The sequence below is a fragment of the Rana temporaria genome, chromosome 10 (assembly GCF_905171775.1).
Source record: "Rana temporaria chromosome 10, aRanTem1.1, whole genome shotgun sequence".
In the NCBI taxonomy this organism is placed as follows: domain Eukaryota; kingdom Metazoa; phylum Chordata; class Amphibia; order Anura; family Ranidae; genus Rana; species Rana temporaria.
Genome location: NC_053498.1, coordinates 118,365,612 through 118,389,743, shown reverse-complemented (window position 1 = coordinate 118,389,743; position 24,132 = coordinate 118,365,612). Strand labels below are relative to the sequence as shown.

General features: G+C 43.2%; 1 protein-coding gene across 1 annotated transcript; it reads left to right on the top strand.

The window, feature by feature from the left end:
• The first annotated feature begins 1,736 nt into the window (after positions 1–1,736).
• On the top strand, positions 1,737–16,177 carry LOC120915498 (nicotinamide N-methyltransferase-like). The gene is made up of 4 exons (XM_040326060.1): positions 1,737–1,932; positions 8,533–8,703; positions 11,653–11,860; positions 15,219–16,177. The coding sequence occupies exons 2-4, from the start codon at positions 8,550–8,552 to the stop codon at positions 15,637–15,639; spliced, it is 783 nt and encodes a 260-aa protein (XP_040181994.1). The 5' UTR covers positions 1,737–1,932; positions 8,533–8,549; the 3' UTR covers positions 15,640–16,177.
• Positions 16,178–24,132: the final 7,955 nt, after the last annotated feature.

The window sequence follows — 24,132 nt, the reverse complement described above, 5'->3', positions numbered from 1 at the left end:
ATCCAGCGTCTCCCCCCATGCAGCCATGTCACGCTTACCTGCATCCCCGCTGCCGCCGACTGTGTAATACGCCGGGAACATTACAACTTTGAATCGCTGTAATGATTGGCGCCGCGCTGCGTATAGACACTCCCCCTCGCTCGGGATTGGACAGTTCATCCGAGCGAGGGGGAGTGTCTATGCGCGGTGCGAATCATTACAGCTATTCAAAGCTGTAATGTTCCCGGCGTATTACACAGTTGGCGGTAGCGGGGATGCGGCAAACGGCGGCGGGATGCGGCGTCACGGCGACGGCGGCGCCTGTGGGGGGGTGGGAGAAGGGGGGGGAAAGTATTCTATTTGAGTATCGGGGGTATTTGCGGGAGTACGAGTACTCCCGCAAATACTCGGAATCGGTATCGGGACAACCCTACACAAAATACTTACTAGCTGTGCACAAATAGTCCCACAACATGGACACTGACCTACCAGAAGTATTAAGCGAAAAATTAGCCCATAGGCGTTCACCTGACAGCAAACAACTTTGTATTCTGTGGCTGGAGGTACATTAACCACTTCAGCTTTACACACACAGCTCCCAGTTCTCGCTCTGTAACGAGCGATCGCAGGTGCCCAACGTTGATTGTGCCCGCCGGGCACGCCTATCGGCACCAGGGCGAGCAGGGGGGGGCGCGCCCCTAGTGGCTGAAATGCAAAATCACGTTATTTTACGTGATTTTGTGCAGCCGAGCCGACCTGCCGCCGTAAAACTACGGTGGGTGGTCGGCAAGAGGTTAAGCTATTCACCGGATACAGAAGTAAGTGCCGGCTTTGTATTCTGTGGCTGGTGGTACATTAGGCATTCACCGGATACAGAAGTAAGTGCCGGCCAGTAAAGGCCCCAAAAATTAACCCACAGGCATTCACCTGAATTTGAATCAAACACGGTCTACTGGTCACATGTGTTGATTTCCTCCGAGATCCATGCCTCATTCATTTTGAGAAATGTGAGGTAGTCAACACTGTTGTGAGCGATAGATGCGACCGTCGGAAGCCTGTCGGAAGACTGTCAATCAAGAAGGAACGCCCAGTCCCGCAGCCCATACCCGGAAGCGGCGGAGAAGATGTATCTCTAGAACGGTAAGTACGGCTTCAATTTAAAAAAAAAACTAGCCCATTCCCCTAGACAAAATGAGCAGGAATCTAATCTTAAAAATTGTCATTTCCGGGTGAACCTCCACTTCAAAAAGGACTTTTGTGGACCTTTTAGATAGCTATTGGATTGAACACAGCCTGTCCCTGCTCCACAGAGCACAGCAACCTCTCCCTACACTGACAAGAAGCAGAATGTAAAATGGCCACCAGATCAGGTCTAGTTATAAGGTAGGGGGTATGTCCATGTGCTGAAATGTCTCAATTGGCTGTCTTGTACCACCTGATGGATGTGTCATGGGTCAAAGTTCCTCTCAACGACCGCCGGGCGAACCGCCAGGCCACCCCTAGTGATCACATACCACCAAAAGAAAGCTATTTGTGGGGAAAAAAAGAACGCAAATTTTGTTTGGGTACAGCATTGCATGACCGCAAATTGTAAAAAGTGCTCTGGTGAGGAAGGGGGCAAATCTCTCCAGTCCTTAAGTGGTTAAAGCTAAATGCTGTTGCCCTTTAAAGTGTTGATCATTTTCTGTGATTCACTCCCAAAACAATCTACATTTGTCAGGTTTCATCTGAGTTGGCAGACTTTCCCTCTCTTACCATGGGATGTGATGAATAGTAAGGAGTCTCCGGAATGTAAAGTGTAAATAACAGCTACGACAAATAGGCAAGGCTTCTCATTACACTATTGTAGTGAGGGAGGGTGTCAGCATCGGGTTTCACTTTAAATTCACTTAGAACCTCCGCAGTAATTCACAAGTAGGACGCCTTCAGCCAAGCAGTGAGCACCAAATTGAGGTAAGGAAGCCATTGTGGAGCCAACACCGAAGGAAATTGTTTAGATTCCTATCAGTATCTAAAATGCATAAGTCCACACGGAAATTTCATTTGTTTTACTGGTTACAGTTTTGCAACATTTACCTTATTAAGTGGTAACTGATGCATCTGTAGTGATAGATTGTGATTTTTTTTATTATTATTATCAATGCAGACTTTTGCCTACCAAGCCAATTCTGATATTTCTCTCCTAGATGTAAAAATCATAATTTTTTTTCCAGAAAATTACATAAACCCCCAAACATTATATATGTTTTTTTTTACCAGAGACCTAGAAAATAAAATTGCAGTCGTTGCAACTTTTTATCTCGCACAGTATTTGCGCAGCAATTTTTCAAACGTGTTTTCTTTGAAGATAAAACAGTTTCATGCTTAAAAAAAAAAACAGTAAAGTTAGCTAAATTTTTTTGCGCAATGTGAAAGATGATGTTACGCCGAGTAAATAGCATACGCTTCAAAATTGCACATGCTCATGGAATGGCGCCAAACTAGGCGACGCCTGATTTTTTTTACTGGTTGCATGTTTTGAGTTACAGAGGAGGTCTAGGGCTAGAATTCTTGCTCTCGCTATAATGTTTGTGGTGATACCGCACGTGTGATTTTAGCACTGTTTACATATGTGGGCACGACTTACGTATGTGTTAGATTCTGCGTGCGAGCACACAGGGACAGGGGCACTTTGAAACTTTTTTGTTATTATCAATTTTACTTTTATTTTTCTAGTTTGATACTTTTTTTTTTTAAATACTTTTATTCCTATTACAAGGAATGTAAACGTCCCTTGTAATAGGAATAAGCATAACGGGTCCTCTTTACAGTGAGATATGGGGTCAATAAGTGCCCATATCTCACCTCTAGGCTGGGAAGACTGAAATAAAAAATAAATAAAAAAAACAACCACACACAATCTCAGCTTCCTAGCCGAGGCAGCACCAATATTTCAAATGTAGAGGCCGGGCCTGATGTCATAACATCGCGCCTGGCCTCCGAACGATCATAGAAACCATCCGGTCTGCCGGAAAATCTCTATAGTCAGCATCCGGGGCCGGCAGATCTCTTCTTCTGTTCGCCAATGGCAGCGGCGAGCCTGGAGAAGCACGGAGGGTGCACGGACGTTCCCTCTCCCACCCGTAAGAACGATTTAGCGAGCTATGATCATTCTTATGGTGTATCACTGGCTGAAAAATAAAAAAAAAGATATCTGAATGATGTTTGTAACTGCAGGCATCATTCAGATATTGTTAAATGGAATGCCAAATATTAACCACTTAAGCCCCGGACCAATATGCAGCCTAAAGACCCAAGGTGTTTTTACAGTTCGGGACTGCGTCGCTTTAACAGACAATTGCGCGGTCGTGCGACGTGGCTCCCAAACAAAATTGGCGTCCTTTTTTCCCCACAAATAGAGCTTTCTTTTGGTGGTATTTGATCACATCTGCGGTTTTTAGTTTTTGCGCTATAAACAAAAATAGAGCGACAATTTTGAAAAAAATGCAATATTTTTTACTTTTTGCTGTAATAAATATCCCCCAAAAACATATATAAAAACATTTTTTTTCCTCAGTTTAGGCCGATACGTATTCTTCTACCTATTTTTAGTAAAAAAAAATCGCAATAAGCGTTTATCGATTGGTTTGCGCAAAATTTATAGTGTTTACAAAATAGGGGATAGTTTTATTGCATTTTTATTTTTATTTTTTTACTACTAATGGCGGCGATCAGCAATTTTTTTCGTGACTGCGACATTATGGCGGACACTTCGGACAATTTTGACACATTTTTGGGACCATTGTCATTTTCACAGCAAAAAATGCATTTAAATTGCATTCTTTATTGTGAAAATGACAGTTGCAGTTTGGGAGTTAACCACAGGTGGCGCTGTAGGAGTTAGGGTGCACCTAGTATGTGTTTACAACTGTTTGGGGGTGTGGCTGTAGGAATGACGTCATCGATCGTGTCTTCCCTATAAAGGGAATGACGCGATCGATGCGCCGCCATAGTGAAGGACGGGGAAGCCGTGTTTACACACGGCTCACCCCGTTCTTCAGCTCCGGGGAGCGATCGCGACGGAGCGGCTATAAACAAATAGCCGCGCCGTGGTCCCGGATCGCTCCCCGAGCGGACCCGACCTCCGCATGTAGCGGGGGGGGTCCCGATCGGACCCCCCACCCGCTAATAGGCGAGGACGTACGTGTACGCCCATGTGCCTGTACGTGCCATATTGTGGACGTACATGTACATGCGGGGGTCGGGAACTGGTTAAATAATAAAATAAAAAAAGGGGGGGTACCTTCACCCTATATCAATATAGAAGCAAATAGTTGTGAGGCTAGAGTGGACTTTATTGGTACCATAATACTTGGGATTAGGGATGAGCCGAACACCCCCCGTTCGGTTCGCACCAGAACTTGCGAACAGACCAAAAGTTTGTGTGAACTTTAGAACCCCATTAAAGTCTATGGGACTCGAATGTTTGAAATCTAAAGTGCCAATTTTAAAGGCTAATGTGCAAGTTATTGCCCTAAAAAGTTTTTGGGAACCCAGTCCTGCCCCAGGGGACATGTATCAATGCAAAAAAAAGTTTTAAAAACTACTGTCTTTTCGGGAGCAGCGATTTTAATACTGTTTAAAGTCAGACAATAAAAGTGAAATCTTCCTTTCGTACCTGGGGGGGAGGGGGGGGGTATAGTATGCCTGTGAAGTAGCGCTTGTTTCCCGTGCTTAGAACTGTCCCTGCACAAAGTGTCATTTCCGAAGGAAATATGTCATTTAAAATCACTTGCGGATATAATGAATTGTCGCCTCCCAGCAATACAGAGAAGAGTCATTGATAAAAAAAAAAAAAAATGCGTGGGGGTCCCCCCAAATTCTATTACCAGGCCCTTCAAGTCTGGTTTGGATATTAAGGGGAATCCCCCAAAGCATCCTCCCAATGTTGAGGGCATGTGGCCTGGCACGGTTCAGGAGTGGGGGGGGCGCTCTCTCATCCCCCTCTCTTTTCCTGCGGCTTGCCAGGTTGTCTGCTCGGATTAAGGGTCTGGTATGGATTTTTGGGGGGAACTCCACGCCAATTTTTTTTTATTTGGGGTGGAGTTCCCCTTAAAATACATACCAGACCTGAAGGGTCTGGTATGGATATTTGGGGGGAACCCCACATCATTTTTTTTATTTGACGCAGGGTTCTCCTTAATATCCATACCAGACCTGAAGAGCCTGGTAATTGAATTTGGGGGACCCCCATGCATTTTTTTTTATTTTATCAATGACTTTTCTCTGTATTGCTGGGAGCCGACAATTCATTATAGCCGGTGGTTTTAAATGACTTTTTATCCTTCAGAAATGACACTTTGTGCAGGGACAGTTCTAAGCACGGGAAACAAGTGCTGCTTTATAGGCATACTATACACCCCCCTAGGTACGAAATTTAAAGGAATATTTAACTTTTATTGTTTCACTTTAAGCATTATTAAAATCTCTGCTCCCGAAAAACGTCCGTTTTAAAAACTTTTTTTTTGCATTGATACATGTCCCGTGGGGCAGGACCCAGGTCCCCAAACACTTTTTATGACAATAACTTGCATATAAACCTTTAAAATTAGCACTTTAAATTTCTCCCATAGACTTTTACAGGGTGTTCCGCGTCTTTTCGAATTTGCCGCGAACACCCCAAATTGTTCGCTGTTCAGTGAACAGGCAACGCTCGAAGCTCATCCCTACTTGGGATACACACATATTGATAAAACAAAATAATTTTCTATTGCGTTTTACAACATATTTGAAACATACAATTTTAAAACTCTGTCAAATCTGAAAAAAGGGGATACAAGTGAGAGAAATAGTGATACCAGTTCACCCTGTAGCAATCATACCAGCATGCTCGACATGTTTCGCGGACAGTACTCCGCTTCTTCAGGAGCTTTGTTTGCATGTATATGATGTGTATAAGATAGAGATCCTGTATGATACTACAAAATAGAAAAAGAAAAACATGTTTAACTACTTCACTACCAGCCACTTTCGCCTTTCCTTCACAGGCCAATTTTCAGCTTTCGGCTCTGTCGCACTTTGAATGACAATTGCGGTCATGCTACACTGTACCCAAACAAATTTTTTTATAATTTTGTTCCCACAAATAGAGCTTTCTTTTGGTGGTATTTGATCATATCTGTGGATTACATTTTTTGCTAAACAAACTAAAAAATAACAAAAATTTGGAAAAAAAATATGTTTTTCTTTGTTTCAGTTACAACATTTTGTTTTCTCCTTCACTGATGGGCACTGATCAGGCGGCACTGATGAGTTGGCACTGATAAGGTGGCACTGATGGACACTAAGGAGGATGCACTGATATGTAGAATTGATGGGCACTGATAGGCGGCACCGATATGCAGCACTGATGGGCACCATTAGGCAGCACTGATAGGTGGCACTGATGGGCACTGACAGCAGCTGTAATGGGCGCTGACAGGCGGCTGTGATGGGCACTGACAGACGGCACTGATAGGCGGTAATGATTGGCACTGATGGGCAGAACTGATGATGAGTTACTGACAGGTTTGACTGCTGGGCACTGATTGGCACTATGATGGGCACTGACTGGCACTGTGGTGGGCACTCATTAGCACTGATATGGTCACTGATTGTCACTTTGATGGGCACTATCAGACTTTTTTTTATGGGGCACTGCCTTACCGCTTATGGGCACTTTTTAGCTGCTGATGGGCACATCTGATTATCAGCACAGACCCCCCCCTCCTCTGACTGGGAGAGCTCAGCAAAGCGAGAGAAGGCCAAACAAATGCCTGATCCTCCCCTGGCAGCCTCCGATCTCTGAGTGAAGACAGACCAGGACTCCGCCAAGGCTTCCTATTGTCCTGGTGGTGGGAAGGGGGGGGAAAGGACAACAACCCAGAGCCAAGATGGTAAAGGCTAATAAATCTCTGGGGAAGCAGGCACCCAGGGAGTGGCACGTGAGGGCATAGGGGAAGCTGGACGTGCCAAAACCAGCCGCAGGAGCCCAAGAATAGCAAAGCCAAGAAGGCGGCTATAAAGAAGCAGGTGAAGGAGAATTATGTGCTGAAGCTGGGCACCAGATCAACTTTATCTGACAGCAGAGTGTCAGCCCCAAATAGACTGCCAAACTTCTGCTGGACTCCTAGTGAGTATATACAGAAATAAACAGAACTTGATGAGAGTGTGCTGTGATGTCTGGGGGTGAATATTGGACACATTAGAAATCATTGGGCTGTGTCATGATGAGGAGCAGTGATCTGATTACTGCTATGTATTATGACAATCCTCCAAACATCATAAAAAATGGATAGACAATGTTGTCACCCTAAAAAAATAACACATTCAAGGGCCCAGGCACCATACACATGCCTCCCACTGTCAAACACGCACAGCATAGTCAAAGATGATTACAAAACCGTTTTTTAAACTAAAACCTCAGTATTCAGGTTAAAATTACAGTGTTGGCACTTTGAAATAAATATGTTGGTTTTGTGTCGCGGTTTGGGCACTTGGGCTCAAAACGGTTCGCCATCACTGGTATAGGGGTTAGGGTAAATAGGCAAACAGCTTCACAGTTGTAATTTTGGCAAGTCAGCCCTAATGCCGCGTACACACGATAATTTCTCGGCTTGTAAATAAAACGTTTTTTTTTCCAACTTCATCATTAAAACGACGTTGCCCACACAGATCGTTAAAAAGAAATGCTCTAGCAAAGCGCGGTGACGTACAACACGTACGACGGCACTATAAAGGGGAAGTTCCATTCGGATAGCTCCACCCTTGGGGCTGCTTTAGCTGATTTCGTGTTAGTAGAAGACGATTCGCGCTTTTCTGTCTGTTACAGCGTGATGAATGTGCTTGCTCCATTACGAACGGTAGTTTTACCAGAACGAGCGCTCCCGTCTCATAACTTGCTTCTGAGCATGCGCAGGTTTTTCACGTCGTTTAAGCCCACACGATCATTTTTTACAACCCGAAAAACGACATCGTTAAAAAATGCAGCATGTTCGAATTTTTTTTTTGTTGTTTTTCAGAACCCGAAAAATTATGTGAAGCCCACACACGATCATTTTAAATGACATTTTTTAAAAAGTCGTTTTTTACATGCCGAAAAATGATCGTGTGTACGCGGCATAAGAGTTACACCACCCAACCAGGTCCAAGTCCTCTAAATTTTCTCTCCTGAAATTAGGAAATAGAGCTTGGCCCTCTCCCCACTGCACCTTTGATTGGACAGTAAAGGAACAGCATCACCCTTTTCAGATCACTACTTATATTTGCCATGTCATAATGTTGGTTGCATTTTAAAGTACATTTTATAATATATAATGAAAACATAACTGCATTAAATAGTGTTTTTATGTGAATCAATCTAGCCATGCTTTATTTTTCATATTTTGTAGTACTGATACCCCTAGGCTGAATACTACTGGTTACTACAAATTTTGGCACTGGAAGGTATTCATCTGCAAAAAAAACTGACCCACAAACAACAATAGAGAACCATACATGGTACACATTGACTCATTTTCACTTTTGTACACACAGGGTGGTTGGCGGACACCATGGAGATTTCATCAGTGGCAGAAAATCATGCAATTTACAATAATTTTGACGCAAGAAAGTACCTGGATAAGTTTTATGCAATAGATGAAGACGAGGAGATGACCAAAGAGTCAAGTTTCCTGCTCACATTTATGAAAAATGTGTTTTCATCAGGTATGTAATACTGTTGATGCCAGTATATTCTCCCATCTATTCTAGGTCTATTCAGGTCTGGGTTGGAATGAAAGCATTATTTTAGTTTGAAATGTCCTAAAAATAATTATTTAACTTTATCTTACCTTTTCTGTTTCAACAAATTGTTGAGTTTTTACATTTTACAAAACATTGATATACCATGGAGACAGCAAAAGACACGGCATTAGCCAAGGATAAAATCGTCAACCGAAAACGTAATTTACTTCATGGCCACATTACTCATATCATCAATATAACTGGTACATTCATTTGTTATTGTGGTGAAACAAACTAGGGTTGCCATCTGTTTGGGATCCACCCGGACAGTCCAGGTTTTTGAATCAGGTCTTCGGGTTTCAGGCAGACTGAAACCCAGACACATTATTCAGACTGGGCTTCCCAAGTAACCAAGATAATCACACACAAATCTATTGCCATCCAGGAGCAATTTGCAATTTGGCCACACCCGCTGTGACACTACCACTAGGTGGCTGTCTGGGGACAGGTTCGGAATCACTGGAGGGCAGGGTGATGATGTCAGCAAAAGCAATTTGGCCACACCCACTGTTCACTGTGACACTACCACTAGTTGGCCGGGCACTAGAAACAAGAAGGTTATGGGTATATGGGGTATCTCAGCCAATGGGCAGGAGTTCTGGTGGCCTGCAGTCCAACCAGAAGTGATGGTTCTGCCAGCTGGAGAACCTGTCGTGGTCGGAGGTAAAGGGGAAGGTGTCGCCAGGAAGGGACTATCCGCCTTATTACCAGGGACCACAGTGAGTAACTGAAGCAAGTACCAGAGCAGAATTCTCACCAACCGGGGACGTAGAAGAATCAGGAAACTTCAGTTTAAATCAAGCCAGCGGAGGTGATGCTTTGAGCAGCCTTGTGTGTCAAGCCAGGGACTGAGCAGACCAGTGGGGTGAAGCTTGAGTGCCAAACTAGGGACCCACTAGGGTGAAGCTTGAGGAAGATACCACCGTGAAGATTGGAGGAGCTCAAGGGATTCAGTGATGGCGAATCAGTGGATCTAGTGAGAGACCAGGAGCTCAGTGTATTGGAGAACTACAAGGAGCGATTGTAGTGGAGGCGAAGGAACTGTTAAGTCTTTTGTGTTTGTAACTGTTAAAAACTGTTGCCATAGGAGACAGCATTCCTACACATGCAGATTTGGCCTCTTGCTGGATGCCTTTTCCTGCATGGCTGTCCACCTATTCAAGTCTCGGAGTCTGACAATTAATCTTACAACTACCTAAGGGTATCCTGGCCCTATTCCTCTCTCCCCAAAAATTCAAAAAGGACTGTTAGGAGAAATAAAACCTCTTTTGCATCCAAGAAGTGTCTGGCGCCCAATAACTTTAATTATCTTACACCCACTATGCCTCACGACCCACCACATACAGAAGGATGTCAACTATCTCTGGCTCTAGAGGTGCTCATCAGACCAAAGGAGACCTGGGACCTTGCTACATATTGTGCATTTATTATTATTTTTTTCTTAGGATCCTGCAGAGCATGGCACCTGCAATCAGCAGATCGTGGGTGTAATGCCAAGCTCCAGCAGATTCTAAGTAAAACTGTCTGCCCATATGTTAAATGTGCGGGGGGAGAGAGAAAGAGGGGACATTTTCTAACACGTGTCATGCGATATGTCAAAACTCTCCTTCTCCAGGCGCTTCGTTCCCAATATACAGACTCAGGTTTCCTTTCATTATACGATGTTTATTCTTCCACAGACAGAACAGCAAACAATTAATGCTTACATATTAGCAGCTGATAAAACATCATTGCAGGATGGTACTTCAGAAAGTTAACAGACGGAGGAAATAGATGTTATGATGGTACGTCTGTCTGCTGGGAAAGTTTCCTTACAGCAGGTTGGGTTCCAACCTCCATCTTCTCTGTAGGGTCGTAACCCTAAGGCTTCCTAGCTAACTACGCAACCCACATGTGTTCTTATACTGGTTTAAAAGCCAAGCTAAGCATAATTAGATTAGCTCCAAAAAAGGTTGGTGATAAATGTAACACCCACTTGTGTATTTTTAAGTAACATCTCCACCCACTGTCTTGACTTAGGTCTCCTAAAATACATGAAGCCTACGACAGATGTAGTGTCGTCCTGTAACTGACCTTGTCCTCAAACTACCATGTTTAATCCAATGATTCAGAAACATTTATCACATAATAAATATTAATAAATTTAAAATCTAACACCATACCTTCCATTTGGGCAGACAGTTATGCCTTGTACACACGAAAAGGTCAGACGGAAGCTTTTCATTGGATATTCCATCCGTGTGTATGCCCCATCTGACTATTTCCGTCGGAAATTCCATTTGCCTGGATCCAATTCCAACGGACTAAAAACTATGCATGCTCAGAATCAAGTCGACGCATGCTCGGAAGCATTGAACTTCATTTTTCTCAGTTCGGCGTAGAGTTGTACGTCACCGCGTTCTTGATGGTCAGAATTTGGTGTGACCGTGTGGATGCAAGACAGCTTCAGCTTGAGAGTTTAAAACCGGTCATGTGTACAGGGCATTACTGGAGAGTAAGAAGAACAATTACCTACAAGAGTGCTCATCAGAACCCTTGCAGTTCATTGGGAACTACAAGCTACCTGCTGCTGAAATGGAAGACAGTACTTGTCGTTCAGTCATTCACAGAACTCTTTGAATGAATGACACCATATTGCTGTACTGTTTTCAAATTGTGACAGAAGCTGTGGGGAGAGGATCCCCCGTCCACTGTCACATTGGGGGGGGTTGCTAAACATGTTATATGTTACATCTTAACATCTTCAGAAAGGTGAACTTAGCCTTTATTGGTACATTTAGCAGACCAAAATTGATCAAATAAGATCATTGTTGACTTTTAGTTGCCCTTTAAAACTGTGAACATATTACATTTTTTTTTTTTTTTTTTTAGGTCGTGTGGAAGGCAATAGTCTTATAGATATTGGTTCTGGTCCCTCCATCTATAATATACTGTCGGCCTGTGAAAATTTCAAGCAGATATACCTTACAGATTATTCTGAAGACAACCTGCGGGAAGTAGGAAAATGGCTAAAAGGTGATAGTGAGGCCTATGACTGGTCCCGATATATAAAATATATCTGTAACATTGAAAACCACAGGTATGTACAAAACATCCATTATTGTGCATTGAATATGGAAGAGTTCACTTGAGTTGCTAATTTCTGATAAATGCAGAAAAGAAGGTCTGCTCTAATTCATCCCAAAGATGTTCTATCGGGTTCAGGTCAGAAATCTGTGCAGGCCAGTTAATGGACCTTGTTAGTGCACTGGTCCAAATCATTTGGTGGATGAAATAACTATAATCCCCCTCCCAATAGAACACCTTTGGAATGAATTAGAGCGGAGACTGTGAGCCAGGCCTTCTCGTCCACATCAGTGCCTGACCTAACAAATGCACTTCTAGAAATTACAATGCATTTGTTTGTTAGCATTTCCGGCTCCAGCTGCGAACAATGGCTACGAGTGGACGGGCTTGTGTGGGTGATGTCACTCAATGTAGCTCCGCTCTACGTGTTTCAAAGTGATATCGTCATCAGGAGCAGCATTCATCAGATTAAATAAAAAAATAAAAAATGAGCCAGACTTGAAGCACCAATTGGTCTTTTTTCTGACGTCACTTTTCCTTTTTCTATTTTTACTTGTATATGTATGCAGTTTCCAGATTATTTAAAATATTTTCCTGAACTATATATTTGCCGTCTCCTGAGAAAGTGGATCTGACGTCAAAACATGTTACAAATATGTTTTGGCTCAACATCTGTATGCTGTAATTTGGACGCTGTTCTTAAAGATAGCTTACATATGAATTGTATTTTTGGTTTATATATAATAAAGTTTCAAAAACTTAACAAAAAAATAAAAAAATTAGGAGGTGCTTTTCCTTTCAGTGCACCAAAATCCATTTGTTTTTTTTTATAAATTTAGAAATTTCTAACTCTGGTGATGGTTACATTTTGAGGCATAGTAATATACATAACATGTCTCCTCTCTTTCATTCTTGTTGGTATTTAACCACTTCAGCCCCGTAAGAATTTACCCCCTTCCTGACCAGAGCACGTTTTGCGATTCGGGAACTGTGTCGCTTTAACTGACAATTAACTCACCTCTGCGATGAATTTTTTTTGCGCTATAAACAAAAGAAGAGCAACAATTTTGGAAAAAAAAGCAAAACATTTTTTTTTACTTTTTGCTATAATAAATATCCCCAAAAATATATAAAAAAAAAATTTTTTTCCTGAGTTTAGGCCGATGCGTATTCTTCTACATATTTTTGGTAAAAAATCGCAATAAGTGTATATTGATTGGTTTGCGTAAAAGTTATAGCGTCTACAAAATAGGGGATAGTTTTATGGCACTTTTATTATTATTTTTTTACTAGTAATGGCGGCGATCTGCGATTTTTTTATTTAATTTTTTTATCGTGACTGCGACATTATGGCGGACACATCGGACACTTTTGACGCTATTTTGGGACCATTGTCATTTATACAGCGAACAGTGCTATACAAATACACTGATTACTGTGTAAATGACACTGGCAGGGAAGGAGTTAAACACTAGGGGGCGAGGAAGGGGTTAAGTGTGTCCTATGACAGGGAGCAGTAGATCATTGTCCTGTCACTAGGCAGAACAGGGAAATGCCTTCTTTACATAGGCATCTCCCCATATGCCTCTATGTGACACGATTGTGGGCCGACCGCGAACATCACAGGGCCTTGGGGATGGTCACGGAGAGTTCTGAGGCGCGTGCGCACGCCACGCGGCTTCTTAAAGGGGAATTACAGGTACGTCCATTTGCCCACCGCTGCCATTCTGCCGACGTATATCGTATTCATAGTATATATCGTTTTTCTGAGAACAATGGGTGGTGGAAATCTGCACTTGATTTGCAGCCCCAGGAATTGCCAGGGTTCATTGTTCAACTTGGCTCAGAAATTGTGCATGTGGTTTAATACCATCCATTCTTTTTCTAATGGGTGGGCCCTTAGATATAAACCAGTAAGGCCCCTTTCACACCTGTACGACTTGTCCCACGATTTGTGATGGCAAAGTAGCATGACAAGTCGTTTCCCATGATTTCCAATGACATTCATATTAGTACGACTTCAAGGCGTCCAAGTAGTCCCTGCACTACTTTGGTACGATTTTGATGCCACTTACACAGGCATTCCTTGAAATCGCTGCAAAATCACAGTAAAATCGCCCGACTTTGAAGTCTCAGTAATGTCCAAGGGGCCTAATGCGGTTTACATATGTGGTTCACAGCAGGGGTCAATTCCTGGGGAAAAAAAGTGTGGACACTCCCCCAAAAACGGCATTCCTGCTGTGGAAAATATACAGGAACGCCGTTCTCATGCGTTCCTGCAGGACTCTAGCCCTGGTTCACAGACCATGTACAGATCAGATCCAAGCAGCTCTATACCATGTGATTGATTATGATACAGAGCCACTCAGATCAGCTCTGCACATTGTGGGCCAGATCCACGTACCTCCGCGCATTGTTCCGTCCGGCGTAGCGTATCTCAGATACACTACGCCGCTGTAACTTTCAGCGTATTTTCCGTATCCTGAAAGAATTTGCGCCGTAAGTTACGGCGGCGTAGTGTAACTGTGTCGGCGTAAGGGCGCGCAATTCAAATGGATGAGATGGGGGCGTGTTTTATGTTAATACGTCTTGACCCGACGTAATTGACGTTTTTTTTTAACGGCGCATGCGCCGTCTGTGGGGGTATCCCAGTGCGCATGCTCCAAATTAACCCGCAACAAGCCAATGCTTTCGACAGGAACGTCATTCTACGCAAAGCCCTATGCGCGAACGACTTACGCAAACGACGTATAATTTTCAAATTTCGAGGCGGGAACGACGTCCATACTTAACATTGAGTACACCTCATATAGCAGGGGTAACTTTACGCCGGAAAAAGCCTTACGGAAACGACGTAAAAAAATGCGGCGGCCGGACGTACGTTTGTGGATTGGCGTATCTAGCTAATTTGCATACTCGACGCGGAAATCTACGGAAGCGCCACCTAGCGGCCAGCGTAAATATGCACCTTAGATCTAGCCCAGCTTCAGGTGTATCTTGTTTTGTGGATACAAAACAAAGATACGCCGGAGCAAACTAGAAGTTACGCGGCGTATCAATAGATACGCCGTCGTAACTTCTTTGTGGATCTGGCCCTGTGTCTGTGAACTGAGCTGTCCAATGACGGTTTGGTTCACAGCCATTAACAGGCCCAGTGGTGGTCAGTGGGATATTTCTGGAGTGACATTTATGAACCTATGGTGTTACTATAATTCACAATGCTTTGCCATTATCGGTGTTGGATTTGGTGCACAAATCTGTCTTTAAAAAACTGAATTTCAATTGTATCTACTTACTTTGATAAAATAATTTTTTTAGCATGGACATTTAAAAAAAAATACCTGCAATGAGTGTGATATTCTCAATTCTAGGTCCACAGAGGAGGAGAAGGCTGAAAAGATCCGCAGGAAAGTCTCACTCATGAAGTGTGATGCCACCAAAGCCAATCCCTTAGAGCCAAATTCCCTTCCCCTGGCAGACTGTGTGATTGTCGCCTCATGCCTCAGCTGTGTTTGCAAGAATGTTGAAGATTTTAAAACTGTCGTACAGAATGTTTTGTCTCTGCTCAGACCCGGGGGTCATCTAATTATTACTGATTACTTAAGGACCACATATTACACGATCGGCGAGACAAAGTTGCCAATTCTGTCACTTGATGAAAATATGGTGCGAGAGGCGGTGGCTGAGAGCGGATGTGAGATTCAGGAGTTTACAACGTTTACTGACTTCAATTATCCAGAAGAGCTGTTTGATTGTAAAGTAGTTTTCTGTCTTCTAGCCCGCAAACATTGAAGCCATAGACATAGAGGGAAAATAGAAAAAGTGGCAGGAGTAACGTCAATGTCCTTTTTAAATCAACTTTATGGTAGACCAAGCCAGATCTTTAGTTTTTATTAGTTGTAGTTGTTTTATTAACATTCATTAGCAGATTACAAGCAGCAGCAGATTTATATTGGTGGGTTTTATTTATGATAGTGGGACTGTTTTTTTTTTAACCTTGCATTGGGCAACACCACAGGGGCACTGGTATGAACGGGCCCCTAATCTTTGTGTTTGTGAACATACTTGTAAAGATCCGCACACATTTACTTCTCTAAATTCTGTGTGTAGTCACTATGCCTGGCTGTGTCACACATTTCAAAGAGCCTGCCTTCTGAACTACAGAGGGGATGAGAGGAGGAGTTTCAGGAGGCGGAGTCAGTACAGGAATCACCGCTTGCAGGCAGCAAGGTACTATGGACAGTGCCAGATTTTTCAGGCATGTGCCCACCGGCAGTCCCGATCCTGACCTCCCTGGGGCCCTAAGCAAAATGACATGGCACATTAAAAATGAGAAGCGGGGGGCGCTGACGACAGTGACATGTCACATTAAAGAAAGTTGAGAAACGGGGGTAGGGGGTGTTCTGCTGTCGGAAATGACATCTTACATTAAATTGAGGAAGCAGAGGGTACTGACTTCTTACCTCTTCTCCCATGCAGCCAGCGAGTTGAGAAGCGGGGTGAGGGGGCAAAAATGACTTCTCACCAGACTGGGCCTCTAGTAATTTGCGGGGCCCTAAGCGGCTTGCATAGTGAGCCTATGGGGCGGATTGGCCCTGCCTACAGGTGCCTACATGTGTCCGGAAAACATGTGTATGGCCGGGTACTAACGAGCAAACATGTACGATGAAACCGGTCCGTCGGACCGTTTTCACCGTACATGTCTGCCAGAGGGCTTCTGTACGATGGCTGTACTAACCATCGTACAGAAGTCCGCCTGTAAACAATACGCGGGGCGTGTCCGCGTCGTCGCCGCGACAATGACGTGGCGATGACATTTAAAGGCTTCCACGCATGCGTCAAAGTCATTCGACGCATGCGAGGGACGGCGGGCGTTTGGACATGTACGGTAGGTCTGTACTGACGACCGTACATGTCCGAGCAGGCAGGATTCCAGCGGACGGTTTTAAAACACGTCCAGGAATATTTGTCTGCTGGGAAAAGGCCCGGCGGGCAAATGTTTGCTGGAATTCGGCCCGCTCGCGCCTACACACGACCGAACATGTATGCTGAAACTGGTCCGCGGACCAGTTTCAGCATACATGTTTGGTCGTGTGTACGGGGCCTTAGACATCACTTCCGGGTCACCCTGTCACTTTTCCCAGCTAACAGAGCTGGGGAGGGATGTATTGCAATGCAATGTGCATTGCAATACATTCAGTGGGGCCCAGAGGAAACATGCAGGGTCTTTTAGACCCTGCATGTCTCATTGAAGAGAACCTATCACCTAAAAAACATCACAAAGGTGATTTGTCCCCTATGTGACGGGAAAAAAAGAAAAAGTTAAGCAAAATAAATAAAGTTATACCCAAGCGCATAAAATCTCCCTCAAATTTTTTTTAAGCCCCTCCACCCCCAAATATACGCACGTGTTGGGGGCACCTACACGTAAAAATGTTGATTGCGATACACATGTTACATATCGCCACGCACACCAGAGTGAGAGCAGTAACTCTAGCACAAGACCTCTTCTGTAACATGAAACTATATGGTACTGAAGTATGTCGTCATTTTACAGGCGCACACAAATTTAAGATCTAACATGTTGGGTGTCTATTTACTTGGTGCAACCTAATCTTTTATATTTTGCCAAAAAATTGGATTGTTTATTGTGTTTGCTTGCCCTAAAATTAGTGTGTTTTTTTACTGAAATTTTGCGGTAATTTATCAGTCTTTTTTTTTTGGAGGGGCACTTTATAAGTCTCTGCTTATAGGCTCCTGAGATTGTAAATCCATCCCTGACCATGGTGTATGTAGCCTTCATAAATCGAAAGGAGGAACAGCAGAGGAGAAGCTGCAGGGAAACCTGGACGTTGTGGAAATTGTTGGCCAGCAGACAGGCAGCAATTACAACATGAAAGAAGTTTTTTTCAAGAAAGATTATATTGGATTGTCAATAATAACAATTGTTTGTATTGTTAGTACTAATGTTATAAAATAAAAGTGTATGCTGTGACCATAGAATTCCTTTAAATTACTTCCTATAAATGAAATGCTAAATGAAACACATGGTTATTATATATATATATATATATATATATATATATATATATATATATATATATAATATGTTTATGTTCTTTCAGCTGTGATATTAGCAATTCAAAGAAACATTAAAGGTTATATATTCATAATTAAAGTCTTGACTCATTCATTTAATCATTTGTTTCTCCATCCTATTGTGTTTACACAATGGGATGGTTTTTTCGACGGAATTCCGCTCAAGCTTGGCTTGCATGCACACGGTCACACAAAAGTTCTCGGAACTTTCGTCCGTTAAGAATGCGGTGACGTACAACAACACGACGAGCCGAGAAAATTAAGTTCAATGCTTCCGAGCATGCATCGAATTGTTTCCGAGCATGCGTCGGAATTTTGTGCGTCGGAATTGCTACAAACAATCGGATTTTCCGATAGGATTTTTTTTCGGCTGATGAACCAGCTCTCAATCTTTTGTTGGCGGAAATTCTGACAGCAAAAGTCCGATGCAGCATACACACGGTCAGAATTTCCGTTCAAAAGCTCACATCAGACTTTTGCTGTCGGAATTTCCGATCGTGTGCATACCTCCCAACATTTTGAAAGGGGAATGAGGGACACCTACTAACAAATGTATGTAGGCATAGGGCACGCCCCTGCCACACCCCCTTAAAGGAGAATTAACAAAAACAAATGTTAATTAAATCCACAACTGCTTTTTTTACTACTACTACTATTCCTTTATATTGGCTTTTAAAATTCACAAATGCAGCAATTTAGAATTTGGATGAAAGTTTTAGCACTGGGAAACACTTTTTGATAGATACAAAGTGCATTTTATATACATCTATATAGATCAGATCAAAATGAGGGACAAAAATATCAAAGCTTTCCATTAAATCTACAGTCAATCTACAGTCATTTAATTTTCTTGTCCTAATCCATGTTTCCAGACGTTTCCATTAGTAATGACTTTCTTCCTGATTAGACTTTATGTCATGACACAGGAAGGAGTTGACCAGCTGACCTCATTAGCACACACCCTACATCATCCACCCACCCATTCCCAGGTGCACATTTTTTAAATGAAATGCAATCAATCAGTGATCACCCTTCTCACTAAATACATAATTAGATTGCATAGTGTATGGCCATCTATTATAAATTAATTATAAATTAAATCCTGGGTGCTTAATCTAGCACCCAGGATAAACGGCCTGTAGTAAATGTCTCATTAACTCCTTCATTACAAATCCAGTGCATGCCAACTCCTTCCACGTGTGTGCCAGCATTAGAGTACCTAGGCCCATCATAAACATGTTTTGTCACACTGAATGTCATCAGTAGCAATGAAATGCACTGGATGGAACTAGGCACTGTACCACTGATACACATGTAGAAGCGGTCTTTGTGCACTAGATTTGTGATCTTTGAGAATAAATAACTTCACATTAAATCACTGAGGATGTTTTAAAAGACCCAGGCCTAGAAGATAGCAAAATAGGAGCCCCTATTGTCTTTTTTGATTGAAAAAGTGAAGATTTCAGTGCTATGATGCTCCTTATGCCTTCAAGAGCTAATATGTCACTGGCCCAGGAGAAAATGTTGCCAATGAGTATAAAAAGTCTGCATACTTGTTTCCAGGCTATTCACTTACTAGGTAGTAGGAAGGAGCTCATAGTGAGTGAGTGAATAAATTGTATAGCGCTACAAATGCAAACTGAATCGCCTCAAGGTGCTTATTTCCATCCAGTGTCGTCCTGATCCTTCAGAAGAGATGAGTCTTACGTTTTTTCCTGAAGCCCCGATAGTCTTACAATAGTCGTCAAATGCAACTATGGACCATTTCTTTTTCAATTGCAATGGATAACACAGGACAGAGAGCGATCCGTTCTTTAGATTCTCAAAAAGCTTTTGATATTGTAAAATAGGAATACCTATGGAAAGTACTGTCAGCTTTTGGAATCAGACCCAAATTTATTTAGTGGCTCCGACTTTTGTACAGCTCTCCCACAGCTAGACTAAGTGTAAATAACAACAAACAAAAATTCCCAGCTCACTTACCAGTCAGCGTTCAAACCAAATTGACCCTGTCTAAACCAAGGGGTTTTGTTTACACACATTTGCAAGTACATGCGTAAGCTTCAGCAGCCACGTCACGGCACCCCAGTGTACTGCAGTCATGGGTGTAGCATCAGAGGTTGTAATTGCAACCCGGCCCCTGCTTCAGGTGGGTCCGTGCAGCCTCCCTCTGACATTAACTTTTATATCACTGTGCCTGTGTGGGCAGCGGAGTCAGATGAGGGGCAGGTATATGACCGGAGACCACTCCCCTCCCTTGCACACAGATACCAGGTGGGACAGAGCCGCTGAGTGGAGGAGGTGGGTCATCTGCCGAGGGGCCATTCTCTAGCACAGAATGTCTCATCCTGCTGCCTCCCAGCCCCATGTCTTCCCTATCCCTGCCCCTCTGTGAGCTGGCCCCACCCCCTTCTGGCTTTTGTGTCCTCCCCTCACCTTTTTCACTCCAAGTCAATCCCTGCAAAAATATAGAGGAAAACTTGGAAAGCCGCACTCCAAAAAACGTTCCTTTTATTAAAACTGGTCACAAGAAATACATGCCACAGCAAAAAATAGAACAGAAGCTGACACGTTTCACACTGTAGCCCAGTGCTTAATCATAGCTAGTCAAGTCAATCCCTGCTGATGTGTCCTCACTGATAGCGGGGCCCAGCAGGGAGTACTAACAGGAGCCATCTGGGAGAAGAATATCTGACCTGCAAGAAGTCAAGTTTGTCAGGTGTTGAGAGTTCAGCAATGGGGGGGGGGGGGGGAGAACATTCCAGGACACTGACAGGGCTGGGGGCTTGGTCTCATCAGACTACAGGACATGGTTCCAGTAATCCATGTCCTTAGTCTGCTTGTCTTCAATTTGATGCAGTGTGCGGCATGTGGTCTAAGCACTGACAGGCTGACCCCCCACCCCTTCAACGTCTGCTGCAATGCTGGCAGCACTCATACGTCTATTTCCCAAAGACAACCTCTGGATATGACGCTGAGCACGTGCACTCAATTTTTTTGGTTGACCATGGTGAGGCCTATTCTAAAAGGAACTTGTCCTGTTAAACCACTGTATGGTCTCCGTGCTGCAGCTCAGTTTCAGGGTCTTGGTAATCTTCTTATAGCCCTATGCCATCTTTATGTAGAGCAACAATTTTTTTCAGATCCTCAGAGAGTTCTTTGCCATGAGGTGCCATGTTGAACTTTCTATGACCAGTATGAGAGAGTGAGAGCGATAACACCACATTTAACACACCTGCTCCCCATTCACACCTGAGACCTTGTAAAACAGACGAGTCACTTGACACCAGGGAGAGAAAATGGCTAATTGGGCCCAATTTGGAATTTTTTTCTAAGGGGTGTACTGACTTTTGTGGCCAGTGGTTTAGACATTAATGGCTGTGTGCTATTTTTAGGGGACAGCAGATTTACACTGTTATACAAGCTGTACACTCACTACTTTTCATTGTAGCAAAGTGTCATTTCACACCGGTGGTGTGTCAAAACAGCAAGTCATCAAAACCTCCAATTAATGATGGTTTACAGTAAGCGGAAGTGACGTAATTGGAGATCGTGATTAATTGTCTATTTTGACAGAATGTCCGCTTACCCCCTTCTCAGTGTATCCTTACTATGGACGAGTACCGGGTGTAGCAAGATGGCGGCGACGGAACGTCCCTTCCGTTACCAATTCTGATGGGTCGCCATATCTGACGGAACACAGGCTTGTCAGACAGACTAGTCACATGACACTCTCAGACACAACCAATTACTACTCCTCCTGCCCTCACCATATCAAAATATAAAAGTGGAATAACTTTTTGAAGACAAATATATACCATAGGTCGGGGTAGGCAACCTGGGCCCCTCCAGCTGTTGCAGAACTACAAGTCCCATCATGCCTCTGGGAGTTATTGTAACTGCCAGCTTTGCAATGTCTCATGGAAAATGTAGTTCCACAACAGCTGGAGGGCCCCGGTTTGCCTACCCCTGCAATAGGTTGTAGACTCTACACACGACCGGATCTGTCCGTTGCGATTTATCCACGGATCAGTTCCAGCAGACAAATCCGGTCGTGTGTACGGCCTAGCGGACATTTTTCGGCGGACATTTGTCCAGCCGACCGGTTTTCAATTTCTTAGCATGCTAAGAAATCTATCCGCTGGAAACCTGTCCGTCGGACTGATCCGGTCGTCTGTACAGACTCACCGGATAAGTCCGACCGATCCCCATCCCTCGCATGCGTCGAAGTGATTCGACGCATGCGTGGAAGTATTTACCTTCCAGGGTCGCGCACGTCGTTGCGTCATCGTCGCGGCCACGTCACCGCGTATGTTTTCCGCTGGGATTTTGATCTGATGGTGTGTACAGCCCACCAGATCAAAATCCGGAGCAGAAATATCCGCTGGAAACGGTCCGGCGGACCGTTTTCATCGGATATCCGCTCGTGTGTACAGGGCCTACCACTTTCATACAGACTAAATAATATACAGTACACTGCTTTGGGTTATTTTTTACCAAGGAAATGTAGTAGAACACATTTTGGCCTACATTTATGAAGAAAGATAATTTATTTGCAAAATTTTATAACAGAAACTAAGAAAAACATGTTTTTTTTTCAGAATTTTCAAACATTTTTTCTTTATATAGTAAAAAATATAAATATAAAATATAATTTGTATACAGCGTTGCATGACTGAGTCATTATCATTCAAAGTATGACAGTGCTGAAAACTGAAAAACTACCTGGACTGGAAGGCGGTGTAATAATTCATAGTGCTCTGTGAATCCGTTCTCATGTGATAAATATTTATTAGTAAAAAAAGATATACAATATACATATAGTACATACAAAACAAATATACTTATGTAGAAACTATTAACTATACAATAACCTAAATCGTTGACAACAATATGGCCTGATATAACAGGCAAAGATAATAGTTGAAGAAAAATTACAGATAGTTTTATAAATGATTAAACTGCTGCAGATGAAAGGACTGAGGAGTACATATGAACCTTGGTAATACGGTGAAAACAAAAAACTGCAGCAACAGATTGCGACCAATTAGAATTCACTTTGCTGTTCAAGCTGAACTCTAGTTAGCATAGATTATAACCTTCCCTTGTTCTATCCAAAATTTTAAAAAATGTTGCCAATAGTTCTACTTTAAGCAGTTGATCTGTATGGATTATTTGGGAAAAAAGAGGGCTCTGTTTAGTGTCACCTGAACCTTTCCCAGCTTTATCCTAAACTAAAAAGTTTTGGCTTTACAATATTTGCTCCTCTTAATTGAACGTGCCTGACGGGTGCCAAAGGAATGTATATGTCTGAAGCAACGCTGTATCCTGGCCTAGGCCAACAAGGCCCAGGCCTAGGGAAGCACTTTGCAGGGGGGCAGCACGGAAAGAGTCCCCGCCGGCTTGCGCTACACTGTTAGTGTTGCGGCAGTCTTATGGGGCGGACTGGGATGAAAGGCAAATTAGTCTAGCGCCCCCCCATAAATCGGCCACACTACTTCCGGTATGCGGGAGGCTGGCAACTGTGGGGGGGACACCGCTTCTAAATTTGACTGTCCTATCATCCTGGACCACAAACCTTCCTCACTGTGCTGTATGTTTTTTGCTGCACGATTGGCATGGTTATATCTTCTTAGCCCTCTCTATAAAATTATCAGAAATTTGTGCTTAAAGTAGAACTATAAGCAACACTTTTTTTTTTCATTGTGGATAGAGTGAGGGAGCAATATAACCCCTGTCAGTTTATTTTGTACTATTGCAGAGATTTCCCTTCACTTCCTGCCTCATAGCCAAACAGGAAGTGAGAGGAAATCTATGCAAATTAAGGGAATCCATTGCCCCCCCCCCCCCAGCCCTCAGAACTAGTGTCCCCACTTGGAATTTTCAGGGTGGGTCTTAAACAGAAAGGGGTGTGGCCTTGGCAGGAAGGGGTGGGTCATATTTAAATTAGGGGGTGCATGTGTTTAGTCAGGCCAAGGGCAGCACAAAACCAGGGGTCAAGTCCTGGGGAAAAAAGTGTGAGAACTCCCACCCAAGATCCACTCCCCCACCAAAAAAAAAAAAATGATACGCTCATATGCATAATTACTAAACTGCATGTTTGTTTGTTTTTGATCCACTGTACCTTAGTAATCCTTTATGTTAGTGGCCGCTTCCTGTATATGGATTCATCGGGTAGTGTGCAGG

What these genes read in the sequence shown, in the direction of transcription:
- LOC120915498 (XM_040326060.1), top strand. Translation starts at nt 8,550, where the DNA reads ATGGAGATTTCATCAGTGGCAGAAAATCATGCAATTTACAATAATTTT. An exon ending in GAAAAATGTGTTTTCATCAG is followed by an intron (nt 8,704 to 11,652) that starts GTATGTAATACT and finishes TTTTTTTTTTAG; the next exon opens with GTCGTGTGGAAGGCAATAGT. An exon ending in TGTAACATTGAAAACCACAG is followed by an intron (nt 11,861 to 15,218) that starts GTATGTACAAAA and finishes TCTCAATTCTAG; the next exon opens with GTCCACAGAGGAGGAGAAGG.